General features: G+C 53.7%; 1 protein-coding gene across 1 annotated transcript in view; it reads left to right on the top strand.

Annotated features, from left to right (window-relative positions):
• Positions 1-803: 803 nt before the first annotated feature.
• Positions 804-17,455, top strand: part of LOC144137492 (E3 ubiquitin-protein ligase parkin-like) — a 114,101-nt gene continuing 97,449 nt past the window's right edge. Inside the window, exon 1 of the mRNA XM_077669474.1 lies at positions 804-1,104. Within this exon, the coding sequence (XP_077525600.1) occupies positions 1,009-1,104 (96 nt within the window). The 5' untranslated portion in view covers positions 804-1,008. The remainder of the gene's footprint in view (positions 1,105-17,455) is intronic.

The raw sequence follows: 17,455 nt of genomic DNA, 5'->3' as shown, positions 1-17,455 counted from the left end.
ACACTAACGGATTTCACGCAAAGCGCGATACAAAGTATGCTCAATTAGGTCTTAATTCCATTTCTTTGGAGCACCTGCAGGTAAAAGCATCTTTTAACCGTGCGTGATACGGCACTACAAAGGAAGTTCGCACCTTACACGCATACTGACCACACAAAAATACCGCGCATAGCAGTCAAGAAGTTTTGATTAATAACAGAGCCATAGAACTTAGATGCGTCGAGATTCTCGACAGTAACGTCCGTGGTGCCCTCACACGTTTTTTCCTTTACATTAGGAAAGCAACCTTCTTGATCTAGAATTGAAACCACGACATCATGACGTCGGGCTCACTTGAACAAATATGCGTTATAAACCGAGCATGTACCGCGGCGGTCAACTGCGTTCACGGGCGTATCTTAGTTATTTTCTGTGCCTGGGGACTTCTACTCAAAAGCAAATTAACATGCCTACTTCGCGCTGTACAGCTGTCGCTGTAAGTGTTTCCTGGGCTAGGCCGGTTAGAATGACTTTCTGACTGTCCCACAACTCCTCAAACATTTCTTCACGATTAACATTGCTCGGCCTCTTCACAAACAAGCCATTTCAAGCACCCTCTATGAAGCAGAAAAGGAGTATCACGTGACAACAGCGTGTTTTATGCTCATCCGATCACGTTACCAAGGCCGTTATCACAGCACCGCCGATAGCAATATACGCGGTCACAGATTCCGTATTCACGTGCGCAGTCATTTCGCCGTATAGCTGCGGTGGCGGTATAGCACGGCTCTGTGAAACTAAAACGCGGAATGGGAAGCCGGAACCGTTTTGCGGGCTGCGGCGAACAGCTGACGCCTCTCTGCGCTCACGGAGCATTGCAACCGAATATTGGACGTGGTGACGCCATCGGCGACGAAAAATTTCTGTGTTCAACACGGTGCGCGCACACTTCCGGGGACAGAACAGGACGACGCAAACAGCGGGCGCCAACAATTGACAAAAGGCACTTGGTGGCCGCTGCGCTACGGGATGAACGAGCTGGACCACCGGAACAGCGAAATGGGATCGGTTTGTAAGCGACCACGTATCTGCGGAATCGATGAGGCACCTAGTGGAACGACGAAGGTGAGGAGGCTCCTTGGACGCGTCTTTAAATCGGTGCGCTGTTTCTGTTTCCCGGCGTGCCGAAGGAAAAAATCCCGGGCCATCTCCACTAACGTGAAACCTGGGGAGGGGCTAAGCATGCAGTGTATAAGTGTATTCATGGCGCCTTGGCGTTTTTGCAAATGGAGATAAAATCGTTTGGGGGTAGAGGTATACAGCTTTGCTGTAAAAATCTGTTGTCTTTGAAGGACGAAGCTCTGTAGCGCGAGGCGTAAACGAGTGTCCCGATGTTTTTTTTTAGTACGCGTTAAGTTCTAGCGGAGGCGTGAACGAGTTTCCCCGGTGTTTTAACCGTGACTACATGAGACGACGATTCCGCCGACGACAGGAGACTACAACAGCCCGAGTCCCTAAGGGGCTTCGCCCCTAAAAACCTGTCGATGACGTATCCGTGCTACCTTATGCATGCACGCTCATCTTTGGTGGTGCACATTTGTGGAAACATTTCGGTGCGCCAATATTGCGCATTTGACGCGTTAGGCATTCTACTTTGCAGTCCCTCCCCGCATCGGAGCTTCGGCTTCCCTGGCCCTGTGCCCATCGCACCCCACCCCTGTCCCACCCCTCACAGTACTGCTTCTGCGCACGATCCCATAGATTCGATCTAGATTTCGCGGGTTTTCCACGAGTCGTTCACGCCTCCTTCCCGTATACGGCTTCGGCCCGCAGCCAATGACCTCTCGGAAAACCCTCGACCTGCAAACCGTTCCTCTTTTCTACGGTTGGCCTCAACACGTTAGTAGAGAGTTTTAGCTGACCGTTTCTGACAATCATCTCCTCTCCGATTGCAAGGGCGAGCGCCATTGCGCATGCGTGGCACGCTAGGGCGCTACCGGCGATACCGGAGCGGGGCCCCGATCAGCTAAAGGGGTCACACGACGGAGAAATCCGCCGTTTCACTCCTAGGAGTGCGCGCCACGTGACCCCTACGTCACTGTTTCTCTCCGGCGCACCGCTCCGATGGGAGATGGGAGCTTCTGCTCGCGCGTTACAAACGCTCCGACGCTTGGCGGCGGAAGCGGCGGGATTTCTTAGCCTCGTCTAGCAACAAGCTGAAAGTGAAGTTTTACGCAGTTTCTTTTTATTGCTTTTGATGAATATTTTTATAATTTTCATGGTGTATTTTAATGTTGTATTTATAATTAAGCCGTATCTCTGAAAACATCATTTACCATCTACGATGAGCGCGGCGTAATCACCGTCATCGTAATGACTCTCACTTCATCGCTCCTTTTGCCTTGCTCTCGAGGTGGCGCTGCGGTCGCCGGAGCGAGCGGACGTGTGTTGCATCGGCTCCCTAGATTGACTAATTGTGCGGTGCTAATTAGCTTCTTCAATGGACCATTGCTACTAGTCGACGCAGCTTGACCGGAGGCATCGACCGATACTAGATTTGGTGAGATGCATCGAATTTTCACCAATTTATTTGAGTGCAAAGTTTCCCAGCGTGGCCGGCCAGCTAAGCCTAACCGAGGCCCAGTTCGAATTCGGCCCCGGGCGTGCCGGCGGCGGCCGCTGAGAGTGGGAGATGGCTACTACCCCCCAGGAGACGTCGGCGATGGATACCGGCGGTGCCCCGCTGGCCGGGGAAGATTTTCGGGCATCGAGTGTGAGTGTGAACTACGACGAGGGACGAACGGCGGTGACGGTCGACGGCACCGACTTGCAACCATCGGACAAACGGAGGGATGGCACGCGGCTGGCTAGCGACTTCGGCAGCGAGCGGCCGGCGCGGCAAGCGGTGAGTCGGTTCCTGCCCTTGCAGCCCCCAAAGTTAGCAACGCGCAGTTTGCGAAGAGGGTATCTGCTAGAATCAGTAGGGCGGCCCGCATGCCGCGGACGCTGCCGAGGGAGGAAATTGAGATCGTGCTTAGGCCGCGCGGTGGGCTCAACGTGGGCCGCACCGACGCGTCTAGGCTAATGGCCGCTATTTTCGCGGCGGCAGGGACCTCGCTCCAGGAGTCGAAGGAGGACACCATGTGCACTAACGTGGCTCAGAACATTATCGTAATAAGTACCCCACACGAGGGAAGGGCTAGCAAATACGCAGGGATCCGGCTGCTGAGAGTCGGAGATAGAGACCACGAGGTTAACGCTTACTTGTCGGCGCCCAACGGCACCGCTAAGGGGGTCATTCGGGGAATATCGCTGTCGGATTCGAACCGGGAGCTTCAGGACAATATTGTAAACGACGCTAATCCACTCGCGCTAGATGCGCATAGAATCGGAAACACGACCATGGTCATTGTGGTGTTTGAGGGAACTAACGTGCCCAACTACGTAAAGTACGGAACCATGTTCGGGAAGTGTAGTCCGTATAGACAGCATTTCGAAGTGCGCCGTTGCTGCTGCAAAGTCGGTCACAGAACGGACGTGTGCCCCTTTCCGGACACGAAGGTGTGCTTTGCGTGTAACGCGCCGAACCCCGGCCCGGATCACGAGAGAGAATGCAAACCTCGATGCAAGCTGTGTAACGGAGCGCATCCCACCGGCGCGGCGGGGTGCAAAAATCGGTGCATAGTTCTGTACGTTGTGACGTGTCGCCGGTGGGAGCGCAGGCACGTGGAGGCGCAGCGGCCCCGATTAGGCTTAGCGGAGTTCCCGCAACTGCAGCCACGCGACCACGTGATGGCTCAGGTGGCGAGCGAGCACGGGCGCTTACGTCAGCGCAGCGGCAGCCGGCGGCGCAGCGCGAGCCGAAAGAGAGACTCTAATTCGAGAGAGCGCGTGGCGTGGGCCGGCGGGGTCAGACCGCAAGCGCCAGAGCGAAAGGCCGTTCCGCAGCAGACGGCGAGTCAACCGCAACCCAGCCCCGAGATGCTCAAGCTTCGCAACGAGAACGAGCGCCTGAAGAAGCGTATCGCCGAGCAAGGCATGCGCATGCTGGAGATGAATAGGAAGCTGGACCTGCTTCTTGCCAACCAACGCCAGGAGCAGGCCCAAGCGCAGGCGCAAGCGGAGGCGCAGGCGCAAGCCATGGAGGTACAGACCGAGGCGCCGGCCGAAGAGGCGGCGAGAGAGGAAGCCACGACCGAGGGTCCCGAGCTCCGAGCCAAGAGGCGGGCGATCGACAGGCGCATCCAGCGGCTGGAGGAGCGTTTCGACAAGTTTGAAGAGTCTACGAACAGGAGGCTAGCGGCACTGGAGGCGACGACGGCCGACATCGTCGTCCACCTGACCAAGTTGGAGCAGATGTTCCAGGCGGTCCAGGAGACGCTGGTGCAAATGCAGGAGGCCATAGCGAGACTGAGCGCAGGAACCCAATACCGGCACCCTAACAAACGCCCATCATGGCCCGAGCAGCAGTGAGACACGAGCTCGTTGTGTGGCAGTAGAACGCGAACGAGGCGTCGTTACAACAGTACATTGGTCAAGCCGGTTGGCGGCCGGACGTGATTCTGCTGCAAGAGACGCACAGCGAGGCTCCCCCGAGCATGCCGGGGTATCGCTCGTGCGCTAGCCCGCCCAGCGCGAGAACGGTCGGCAAGGGTGCCTGGCAGGGAGTGTGCACCCTGGTGAAGAAAGGGCTCACGTACGTGGAGCACGAGCTCCTCAGCAACAGCGCCATCGAGCACCGAGCGATTGAGGTCGTCACGGGGCGGAAGAAGAAGGAAAGCGTGTTTGTGATCAATGTTTACAGTAACCCAAAGCAGTACCAGAAGACGTTTCGGACTATGATGCACAAGGTGGGTCAGCTGGCCGGGGACAGCGCCGCGCTGGTGTGCGGGGACTTTAACGCTCCGCACACGGCGTGGGGGTGCCCGAAGACGACGGCGAAGGGGCGCAGCCTGTTCGAGGAGACCACGTACGCGGGGTACCAGCTGTTGAACGACCCGTCGGAGTACACGAGACACGGCACGTCGGTGCAGCGCGACACGAACCCGGACCTGGCGTTCTGCAAGAAGGCCGGAGTGCGGTGGCGAAACATGGACGAGACGCTGGGCAGCGATCACTGTGTCCTGGATCGTGGTACCTTTGTGCGGCAGGGCGCCGACGCCCCGGAAGCAGTGTGTGACGGACTGGAGTGCGTACAGAGAGGCCCTGGGTGGGGTGCCGGAGCGAATCGATGACATCGACGAGTGGACGCGAGCCCTCATCGCGGCGGTGCAGGCGGCCACGACGGAGATGGAGGTGGACGACGAGACCCCGCAGGTCGACAGCCGGCTGGCGCACCTGCTGGAGGCGCGGAACTCGTTGAGAGACAGGTGGAAGCGGCAGCGCCACAACCGCAAGCGGGTAGCCCAGCTCAACCGGGAGATCGAAAAGCACAGCGCGGTGCTCTGCAGACAGCAGTGGCACGCGGTCTGCCAGGAGGCGGACGGTCAAATACACAAGAGCCGCACCTGGCAGCTGCTGCGCCACTTGCTGGACGAGAGCAAGACCAAGGGGTCGCACCACCACATCCTGGCGCGCATCTTGGCGAGGCGGAGGTCCGCCGGCGCCTGAACAACAAGTACCTTCCGTCCACCCCGCCAGACACCTTCCCGAGCTACGCGGGCGCAGCCAACGCCCGGCTCGACGCAGACATCGAGGAGTGGGAGGTCCGCGCGGTGCTTCAAACGATCAACGGCAAGTCGGCGTCGGGGCCGGACAAGGTGTCGAACAAGGCGCTGCGCAACCTCAGCGACGCGGCGGTGACGGCGCTGACGGGGCGCCGGCAAGCTGCCCAAGAGCTGGAAAGACGCGCGGACGGTGCTGATCCCGAAGCCGGGCACGCCACCACATATCGAGAACCTGCGGCCGATCTCGCTGACGTCCTGCGTGGGGAAGGTGCTCTAGCACGTGTTACTCAACCGCTGGCAGACGTACCTGGAGGAGGAAGGGCTGTACCCGGACACGATGCTGGGCTTCAGGGCCAAGCTGAGCACGCAAGACGCGATGCTGCTGATCAAGCACGAGGTGATGGACCAACCGACCCGTTCCATGGACAACCGCGCGGTGCTGGGCCTGGACCTGCAAGCGCGTTCGACAAAGTCCACCACTCGGCGATACTCGAGCAAGTGTCCCGGCTGAACATGGGAGAACGCACGTTCGCTTACGTCAAAGACTTTCTGACGGACCGTACGACGACGATCGTGGCCAGCGACATGGAGCTACCGAACAAGACGCTGGGGAGCGTGGGCACGCCGCAGGGCGCCGTGATCTCGCCGGTGCTGTTTAACATGGTAAATATCGGGGTGGCCGAGCGACTGCGGAGTCTCCCGAACGTCAAGCACACTATATACGCCGACGACTTAACGCTCTGTGTGACTGGCAGCAGCGACGGCGAAATCGAGGCGGCACTGCAGCGGGCGATCGACGAGATCGAAGACCAGCTGGGGGGCACGGGGCTGGTGTGTTGGCCGGCGAAGTCGGAGTCGTACCGCCGCGCGGGAAGAGCTAGAGTGACACGACCGAGCCAGATATCAACCTGAGAACGAGGGACGTGACGACCATCCTGCACGTGAAGACGCTACGGGTGCTGGGGCTGCCCATCGATGCGCTGAGGCACAACGGTCTGACAATTGCGAAGCTGGACGCGAAGGTGTCTACGACCATTCGGCTCATCAGGAAGGTGTCGACGCGGCACGCGGGAATGAAAGAAGCCAGTCTCTTGAAGCTGGTGCAGTCGTTTGTGGTCAGCCACGTGGCCTACGTCGCGGCTTTTCATGACTGGAAGGCGGCGGAGCGCCAGCAGGTGGACGCGATTATACGCAAAGCATACAAGGCGGCACTGAGGCTGTACACGCACTAGAGCACAGAGCGACTCCTGGAGCTGGGGGTGCACAACACGCTGGATGAGATAGCCGAGGCTCAGCGAACGGCGCAGCTGGCTAGGTTAGCGCGAACTAGGACGGGGCGTTCAGTACTGGAAAGACTGGGATACCGTGGGGGGCTGCAAGGGATTGTGGGCCGGTCGCTGTTGCCGTGCTGGCTGCTCCGCTCGTTACAGGTGCCGTCGATCCCAAGACACATGCATCCCGAGGTGGACCGAGAGCGTCGACTGGCGAGGGCGAAAGCTCTCACGGCCACGCACGCGTCGGACAACGGAGCCTTCTATGTCGACGTGGCGAGGTACTCGGACCGCCCGGGCACGTACGCGGCGGCCGTGGTCGCGGCGACCTCCGGGGAGCTGTGCACGGCGGGCAGCGTGCGGGTGCAGAGCCCGGAGTATGCGGAGGAGCTGGCCATTGCGCTGGCGCTGACGAACCGGAGGTGTAGGACGGTGATAAGCGACTCGCGGAGTGCGATCGTGAACTTTGCGACGGACAACGTGTCCCCGTGCGCGGCGAGGGTGTGCGGGGCCCTAGGATACAGAGCGGTGCCAGTGACGGCGAAATGGTTTCCGGCACACATGGGCCCAGTGAGCACAGGCCAGAACCGCAACGAGGAGGCGGACCGGGCGGCGCGCGCGCTCACCAGCCGCGGCGCGAGCCCGAGCCCCCGACCTGCGGAGGACGACGACGATGTGGTGCCCATCGCCTCGTACAAGGACGTGTTGGACTAGTACCGGGAGGGCCGGCGGACGTACCCGCCGTAAGCTCACGAGACAGGAGGCGGTGACGCTGCGGCAGCTACAGACGCGAGCGGTGTGGACACCGGTGGTGGCGAAACATGTGTGCCCGGAGGTGTACGCGAGTGACGTGTGTGCGGTGTGTGGCGAGGACCGAGCCACCATGGCGCACATGCTGTGGAACTGCAAGGTGGAGGACGGTGTTACAGACGCGTTGCTGCCGCTCCTAGCGAGTGCGGTGGCGAGTGTGGACTACGACGCACAGCGCGAGGCCGTCCAGCAAGCGCTGGAGGCCCTCGAGCGCCAGCGGCCGACAGCACTGTCTCCTCGGAGGCTGGGTGCGAGTAGGTAGCGAGCGCCGAGTGGCCGTCCAGCGTGACGTTTAGGCCACGTCTTTTTGCCGGACAATAAAGATGTTGTTTCTCTATCTCTCTGCCTTGCTCCCGCTGCTTGCAGCTCTTTCTCTGTCAACAGTCAGCGCGCCATGTCAAAATATGGAGAGGACGGTACGCTTTTTTTTCATCTTTGGTGGAGGTATTTCCGGTTCTTTGGGACCCCAGCAACCAAGACTACAACAAAACTGGGATAAAAAATGGCATCTGGAAGAAGATAGCGGACGAAATGGCCCTTCGCCCCCCGGAGTTCGCGCCGTACACTGTGGGTGAGTAGCACGTTTTTCTCATTCCAAGCGTTTAGGGCTAGTTCTACGTATTTAAACCGTTTATCAAGTGGCGAATACCGCAGCTTTGGTACTTTGTGGCATTGGTTCATTGCGGAGTGTCGTTCGGTGACCAAACGATAGGGGAGCCAAACAACTGCTGCATGTCAGATGTAAACGCCAAAGCGCGTCTTCCTATACGACTGTTTTGGATTTGCAACGCCTAAAACTGCAAGTGATTACAATAATCGACGCTCAAAAGTGTGATCGGGTACTTTATTTCAGGCTGTGAAGTAAATCTATGATCGCAGACTTAAACACTGCAACAATTGTGTACGACGTCCCAACAGTAAATCTTGCATCGCTGGGTAGTCGTGAACAAGTGCGCTAAAGCTTTTTTTTTTCAGACGGGTTAAAATCGTTCGTGCAAAACAAGTGGCGCACGTACCGTGAGGAATGGAAGAACGTCATTCATACGAAGAGTGGCCAGCCAGCTGACGTCGTTTACGTCGGTAAATGGAAATATTTCGGAGCCCTCAAGTTCCTGGACGGCGCAACACAACCCACAGACAGCCACTCTGTTAGCGAGGATTTTGGACTTTCAGAGATGGTGAGAATTTGTGTACTGACGTGGTTTTGTCGTCACGAGGCAGTAGCATTGCATGAATAATCATATAATCATAATTTACGCGCCCCTCACCCTCTCCAACATTCTTTTCTCTACTTGAATCATTTTAGAAATGTAATTGGTATTCAAATGCTTGCCTATACGTAAACTTTGTTTCCCATGCAACCTGGTTTGTTTGTCCTAGTGTGCATAGCTAGCATTTACCTAGCATAATATAACAAGAGACAGATGTTATAGTGTGCCAATGAATCATTTTATTGTAGCACATATCACTCAGGTGCAGTACATAGATTTTTTACTGTAATAAAACTAAAGAGGCACAACTTAAAAAAGGCGAAATATAGAGTATGGCACAGCAGTACTTTCATACTCTGTGCGACATGTAAAACAGTGCAAGTGCGCGAAGTGGGCCCATAGTGTAGCTTCAAGTCATCCATATGTGTACATGCATGTTCCAGTAGTCCATTCTGCTACCGTACAGTTTGAGAAAAAATACATTTGTACTTGAGTCACTCCACACGTGGTGCAGCGTTACTGCAGCTCGTGAGGGCATTCTTAGCATCCACCTCGTAATTATGGCTTGTTGTTGCAGAAAGCGAGGGGTTGTTGCAATGAAATTCAGTCTTTTGATTGGAGCGTTGTCTGTCATCTTCATGGTTTATACCAGAGTTGGTTTGCTGCAGGAGATGTTGTGAGTCTTAGCAGAAGTTGAACTTTTTACTTTTGGTGTATCAAAACTCACACAGAGCAAGCGGGTATGTGTAGAAGAGGCATATATACCGTAGTATAGCTGACTCTTACGACAGGTAACGTAAACATAGGCGGCTAGTTAACCCACTTACATTGCACGTCAGACAGCACCAGCAAACAAGACAACATTCAATGGTACAGTATAGCTACGAAGTCATCGTGTATCAATGATGGCTTTATGTGCGCTAAGTGATAGACATGTTAATTAGTTTGATATAAAAACCACATCAAGGAATTGTGCATTATTAAGCTGTGGCTCCTGTTTCATACTTTTTATTGCAGTTTGGTGAGGGGACCGCTGCTGAAAACCCCCCGAGCCCAGTTCCCAGCCCTGCCGCAACAAGCCACAGTGAGCGAGATGAGCCCCCTGAGAAGAGGGCGAGGTCAGGCGGCCAGGAACGAGCTGCTGAGCTTCTGGAGCTGCGTACAGCAGCACTCGCCAAAATGGCGCAATGCGTGGATGCCCCCACGCCTGCACCCGACGACTGTTCGGCGTATGGTTCAGTAGTCGCCGGTCACATCCGGCAAATGACAGGGCCTCAGCGTGCTGAATGCCAAGCTGCAATTATGACACTCATCGCAGAACGACTGCAGCGCTATCAATAAAAATGTGCAATAAACACCACGGTACAGCTTCACCATTTCTCACATTTCAGGGCCAGGCTAACACTTGGGCCGAGTTGCTTTCTTTTTGTAGCCACTAACATCCACCCCAGCACGCGCATCCTACCAGGACACTGCGCCATCCCCAGAAAAGTAGTCGCTGAGCCGTTCCTGCACTGCGACGGCTACTGCCCCCGACCGGGCCTTGGAATGCTTGAGGGGAAAGAATGTGCGGCTGCCAGTGCTACTCTCTCTTTCGAGTGGCTCACACTGCTCGCCTTTCAGCATGTTGTGCAAGACACAAGCTGCTTGCGCCATTTTCTTTACCGTTGCGGGTTTTGAATGCACTGTCGTCAAAAGAAACCGGAACCGGTGCGCCAAGATGCCGAAAGCATTTTCGGAAACTCGACGTGCCCTGGAGAGCCTGAAACAATATGCATACAGGTGCTGTAGGTAACGCTTCACAACAGAGGGAAAGAACGTACCGGTAGTTGGAGATCCTTTGTGGAGGTTCCAGCTCTTGACCCGGAAGCGGCTTCATTAGATTTGGAGATAATGGGAATGCATCATCTCCCACTATTACGGTAGGGAGCTGGAGGCCTGAGGTTGTGGCCATTGTTTCGGGCAGGTGCGCCTTGTTGCGAGTGATGGCCTTCTAGAGTGGGGTCTTTTGCCACACGGATCCATCACCCTTTGATCCAAGATTTCCAACGTCAATGTATGCAAACTTGCATTCTGAATCCACTAGTGCAAACAAGATTATGCTGAAGGTTTTCTTGTAGTTAAAATACAAAGACCCTTATTTTGCTGATTTAACAATGTTGACGTGCTTCCCATCGATAGCTCCTGCGCAGTTGGGAAACTGCCAGCGTTTCTCAAAACCGCTGGCGAGGGCAAACCATTCTTCCTCATTTTTCGGTGCTTGAATCATTTCAGTCTTCAATTCCTCGTAAATGACTGCGCACGTCTTGTGTATAAAGTCATTTACAGAACTGTGCCCGACACGGAACTGCCGACTGAATGAATACTGGCTTTCCCCTGGAAAAAAAAGGATTATGAGGTGTAACGCCTGGTTTATTTCAGTAAACTTCTGATAATTTCAGCATACCAGAAATGTTAGCATTACAACAGATAGCAACCATTCGTAGTGCATCAAAATATATCGAATCAGCTTCACAATTAACCTCCACGCTAAAAATGAGCATCAATAATACCAACACTACATTTTGTTGCACCACTTCCCAGGCAGTTTGATATCAAGCACTTCGACATTTCTGTTTTATTACGTGCATTCTGTTGTCACCACACAAAAAAAAATTCCGAAGACATCGTACTGTAAGGTTTGCGATGTACGCACCGATTCGTTTTACGCAGTAACACTGCCCCGAGTGTGTTAACCGGAATACGATTGACATTTGGATATATGTTGAATTTCCTGCCGGTCACCGCGCTGACAAGCCACGTAGAAGAGTAAGTTGCAGACGAGTGGCCGGGCTTATGGGGCGCCGCATGTTTGTGTTCTGTTTCTGTAGCCGGGATTCAGTACGCGCTTGCGCTGCTGAGCACGAGGTCGCGGGTTCGATTCCCGGCCGCGGCGGCCGCTTTTCTGATGGAGGCGAAAAGCAAAAACGCCCGTGTGTACGAGATTTCGGAGCACGATAAAGATCCCCAGGTGGTCAAAATTAATCCGGAGCCCTCCACTACGGCGCGCCTTATCGCCTGCGTTGCGTCGGTGCGTTAAACCCCAGAATCAATCAATCAATCGATTCAGTACGCGCCAACAGCTGCAGAAACACGTCGTGGGGCACTCGCAGTAACTGTTTATATTCACCAGGGTCACGTTCCAACTTGTTGTACAACAGATGTTGTACACCGAGAGATTTTTCTTCCATCCACGGTTTCACCCAGCACGATCGCTGCTTCCGCCATTCCAGAAAATTGTCGTCGTCAGTTTCTTCCAGAGATGCAGCCATTGCGGCGTACTGACGTTTCATGGAGGCGTCCATGTAGTGCATCGACAACAGCGGAGAGCGTGCAGAGTGTGGTTTGTCAACACTGATGACCGTCCTTCGGTCGCGTCCGCCGTGTGAGCGAAGGAGCTGGTCGAGCGGAGGTGCGCCGACGGTGACATCACCACCTCCCTCGGATTTCTCCGCTGGAAAGCTCCCTCGTGTCCGGCGCCTCTTAGCGGACCGTCGCGGCAGCTTACGCTTCCGCGCGGAATTCCAACATGGCTGCCCCCCGCGAGGCGAGCGCGCTACGGCGAACTCCGTTTCGTCAGTTCGAACACTAGCGACGAAATCGCTAAAGCGCTTCCGTATAGGTGAAGGTGCCAGACACCTCGACGAGGTTTAGAAGGGAAGCGAAAAACGCCGACCGAAGCGCGGAGCTGCTTCTATGCAGCGCCAAGAAAGACAGCCTTGTCATGGCTATTCCAAAGTTTATCGGCTTCTTTTAAATTATTTAGAGGCATTATACCGTGTCGCGACTACGTTTTACAAAGAAGGCTAAAAGAGGAAAAAAACACGTAATTTTTATTTATTTGCGCGACCAAATACGAATTTTTACGTTTCCTTTTGGATGAAGTTTTGGTTTACACACGCGCAGGAAAAGACCGGTCACGCAAATAATTCCCCGTCCCGGGAGATACGGTTATCGCTTTTCTAAAAGCCTTTCTGCTGCTGACGCACGGTTGTGCTAAGCGGGCCGTCGGGAGCATAGCGGAGCGTCAAAAACGGCCAGCTTAAACTCTCTATTCGAACAGAGCTTTGACACGACGCAATGTGACTTTGGAAAAAGGTCCTGCTGAAGTTGAAAACCGCCATTACGGAAGGGTCATTGATATGGACCAACTGTCCAAGTCTGTCATAGCAAACCACCCCCCCCCCCCCCATTCACTGTAATCGGGTTGCCTGCGGCAACTACTTGAATGTTCGCTGGGTGGTGCCTGCAAAAATAATCACCGTTAGATATTTACGCATAGCAAGATAACATGAAAAATCAGTCACTCTGTTTTGTAGCGAAAGCTACACTACGCTACCTCGGGCGCTCTTCGTGGGGCGACCAGTTTTGACCTTGAGAGCTAGAGTTCAAACCACACTCCCTTTTGACAGTGCCCGGCACGGAACAGCGGCTCGATGGCGGGGAGAGATAGGCGGCAGGGGAGAGATACGCTTAATCTTGGATGAAACCAGCGCGAATATTAAAGGCAAAGGAAGTGGAACACAAGGACAGCCGCTGCTTTAAAAACTAAAGCTTAATATCATGAGGGGTGAATATAAACACTTAACACAAAACAATATAAGACATTGGGCATGAGCAAAACAAGTTTACAAAAGCGACTGTGATAAGGCAACTAGATAGACACAGGCTACAATCAAGGCCCACCAGATATCCAATCTCTTTGGGATGAAGACACACGATTGCTTGGCTCACACAAATGTCTCCTCTTTCTGCTATACTCGGTGACAACTTAAGAACGGCACCGGAAGTTGCCGCTGTGCCTCATCACCGTAGCCGGATGTTTCTCCGCGCGGCGCAAGTAGGGCGTTACTGTGAATATTTTGAACCTGGCGTGAGCCGTTCCCGTGATTTTTTGGACTTAATATGCTTATAACGACTCCAGTGACGACAAACAAACTGCGTGAGGCAAGGCAGACGATATCACGCATTCATAGCAAACCCCCTTTCATAACGCGCGCGCACTGACGTTACGGGTCCGGTGCTTTGGCGGAGTGATACACTACATGAGGTGGTGCCGTTCTTGAGTTGTAACCGAGTATATGTGGCACGTTCCGTAATTTCGCGGGTCGTTTGTTCATGGTGCCTAAATAAAAAATAAGTGGCAAGAAAATTAGGTTTACATCCGTCGCACTAAGTACACTGTGAAGAAAGATGGGATTATCAGCAGCGCTTTAATGACCATTCATGCCCTCTCAAACCCACGTTGATACAACTTGTGTTTGACTGCCTTTGTCTTTGTTTAAGTTCGCGCTGGTTGCATCCAAGAATACGCCTTTCCAACTAGCCCAGCTTGCAACGCTTCTGGCGAGAGAGACCCTTGTCGCCACCTGGCGGAGGAAGGCGAAAAGGCCGTCGCCGCCGCGATAAGCGCGCCACAAAGGAAGGCCAGGAGGTCACGTGCGGCGCAGAGCCATGTGCGATGGAAGAAGACGAACATCCAGCTATAGATCTATATATAAAAAAACTGGCGCTCTCTTGCGGGAACCGCAAGCGCTTCCGCCATATTGGGGGATTCCCGGATCTCCGGATACCGCTGTGTAGATGATAGCCCGGGGTTAGCGACGCGCACGTCGGCATTTATCGTTGTCCAAGATGCCCAAATACTCCCGTGTAACTTGCTGTGCCCAAAGATGATACGAGCACGACCACGGAAATACCGTACACATCTTTTTTTTATTATTATTTCTCAACGGAAGCATGACTCGAGCCCTGCGTGAAGTCGCTTGCGGGTGTCGACTTCCCTTCACGCAGTAATAATATAGCTAGATTGCATGCATAGTCACGAAACGAATATGTGCAGGACTAAAAAGATCCCAAAGTGTGCTTTTTTGTAGCCCTGTATTTGCCGCGGAGCGCTCCTCCCTGCTGGTAGTTAAGGCGCACTGCATCGGTCAACTCGTACTTTATCGTGAGGGTAGAGTTCTGAGTCTGCCGTTCGTTGTTTTTTTTTTTTTTTTTTTCGCGCCCGCGTTTTCTTTTTATTCTGGACGTTCGGTAGGCTTTTATGGAAGTACTACGCATTCTTTCGTTTGCCAAACGTTACAGGAAATAAGGGATCCACGAGAGTTGCAACCTTCACGTAGCGCCATGAGTAGAGCAAGTAACGTACGTAGTTATTCCGTGTATTGGTCATTTACCCCTCGTCGCCTGCTGTTCGAACGTAGCCGATTTTCCCAAGATCAAATTTTTCGAGCGGAATTTTCTAAGCGGTAGTGTGAACCCAGTTTTGTTGTACACGGCGCGAGCAAAGGACGCTCAGCGGTCGCCGCGAGGCACGCGCTCACGAGCGCAGGGCATTTTCTCGCTCTTTCAAGGTTCTCGCAGTTTTTTTTTTTTTTTGCTAACGCCTTTGCGTGTGCTGGGGGACGCTCCGCGGTCGCCGCGAGGCACGCGCTTACCAACGCTCGGCAATTTATCGGTAATTTAATTATTCATTGGCAATTTATTGATAATTTATTGGCAATGTTTAACGCATTACACGCCACACACTTTACGCGCTACCCATTACGGCCAGCTACAACAGCTCCGCTGTTAAAAATGCCAGGTATGCAATTTATTTTGTTAAGTGTTTTTTTTTTGTACGTGTCCTCTGCGTCCCAGAGGATCCTTAGCGTATAGCTATATCACGAGTGCCCCCCCCCCCCCCTCCCCCATTTCAACCTCAGGACAGCCCGCAAGTTTCGAAGCGTTTCAAGAATTACCTCCTGAGAAACCCGAAGGATGCGAACCAACAAGGGTGTACTTTCAATGTTTGCGTTCTCAAAGCAAAAAAAAAAAGGAGAAGAAACGCGACACCTCCAACAGCTTCCCTGCTGGTGCCTCCCTGACTGCTTTTTCGATGCATAATGCGTATTTACGAAGTCGGCCCAAATGTTGGCAACAGAGAAAGGTCCACAGATCACTCGTCGCTCATTTTGCTGCGCCTAAATCTGAATACAAAAGGATCGCTAAGCCGACAAAGCCCCTCACACGCTCCGTACCAAGCAATCCCGCGACCGCCATCCCCCAACATGGCGTCGCATGCTCGTTTCGTTTCTATTCCGGTAGATGGCGGCACTTTTGCATAAAGTCTATAGTCGCTCGTACAGCGGCGAGGCTTAAAAAACGCCGTAAATAGATGACGAATAAGCAGTGTATTCATTGCAAGCATGTCTGTATATCATTGCGAAACCACGCCTCGACCACACCTCGACAATGGGCCTAGACAGGGCAGTGAAGCTTTCGCTATCAACTAGGGTTAACCAAAGCTAAACCACAGCAGTTTTTCTTCTTGTTCCACAGTGAACTGAACATTGGATTCCATGGAATGCAAGCTCTGCAGAAATCTTGTGATGTCATCCTTCCGCATAACACAGAAGCAATCGTCGACGTAACGAAAGAGAACTTTCGAGGCGGGTGTGAAGGAATCCAGAACTTTTTTCTCCTACTGCCTCCATCACAAGGATAGCGGTAGTTACCGATACTGATGCTCCCATCGCCGTGCCATGAGCCACGCTTGTAGAACTTGTTGTAGTATGGGAAGTAAGTGTTTCCCAAACAAAACTGAAGTAGCTTGCAGAGCTCGTTTTTTCCCGAAAGTCCCACAAAGTTTCCGAGACGCCTCAAGGAACACCAGCGTGACGGAAACAAAAAGAACGTCACCGCAAATGCACTCGCCGAACACGGGGAAACTTGTGATCACAGCATTACCTGGCACAGTGACACAATCATGGCAAAAAAAAAAGAAACGCTACTAGTGAAATCGCTTGTCATAAACCCACATCAGATACCATCTACAGGACAGAGGTTAGTATGCCCGGTATCTACGCAAGATCATTTCGACACATTTTGAAGACATGAAAACCACGACAACGTCTTGCCTCGCCTCATTTTAATCAAGGATCCCGTATGTGATTCGAAACATTAACTTTGTTCAATTGACTTGGCCAGTGACCGAAACTTTGATGAATCTGGCTACCATGAGGGCGGGAATGCTGTCACCAGGCTTCGGTCGACGTTGAACGCGCGCGCATCGACTGGTGCTTCGGTCATAGATGGCCACCTGCGAGGTCGGAGGGGACTATCGACGTATCAAGCAACTCCACCGGAGCTGCTCACACCGAGCTTCTCAGTCAAGCCCCTGCAACTCACGGTAGGCCCCGAGCACTGAGTGTACACGTCCCTTGCCAAACCTTGAAATACTTTTCTAGAAAGGTCAGAGATGTGAGTGGCAGGGCTTTCGGGAACACTACGAGGCGGCCATACACACTCACCCTGATCTCACTGAACCCGCCGCGGTGGCTCAGTGGCTAAGGCGTTGCGCTGCTGAGCACGATGTCGCGGGTTCGATTCCCGGCCGCGGCGGCCGCTTTTCTGATGGAGGCGAAAAGCAAAAACGCCCGTGTGTACGAGATTTCGGCGCACGATAAAGATCCACAGGTGGTCAAAATTAATCCGG

The sequence above is a fragment of the Haemaphysalis longicornis genome, unplaced genomic scaffold (assembly GCF_048455015.1).
Source record: "Haemaphysalis longicornis isolate Haplotype H1 unplaced genomic scaffold, Haemaphysalis longicornis Haplotype H1 scaffold_1, whole genome shotgun sequence".
NCBI classification, from domain to species: Eukaryota; Metazoa; Arthropoda; class Arachnida; order Ixodida; family Ixodidae; genus Haemaphysalis; species Haemaphysalis longicornis.
Note: the sequence above shows the minus strand (reverse complement) of the source record. Positions and strands in the feature narration are given on the sequence as shown.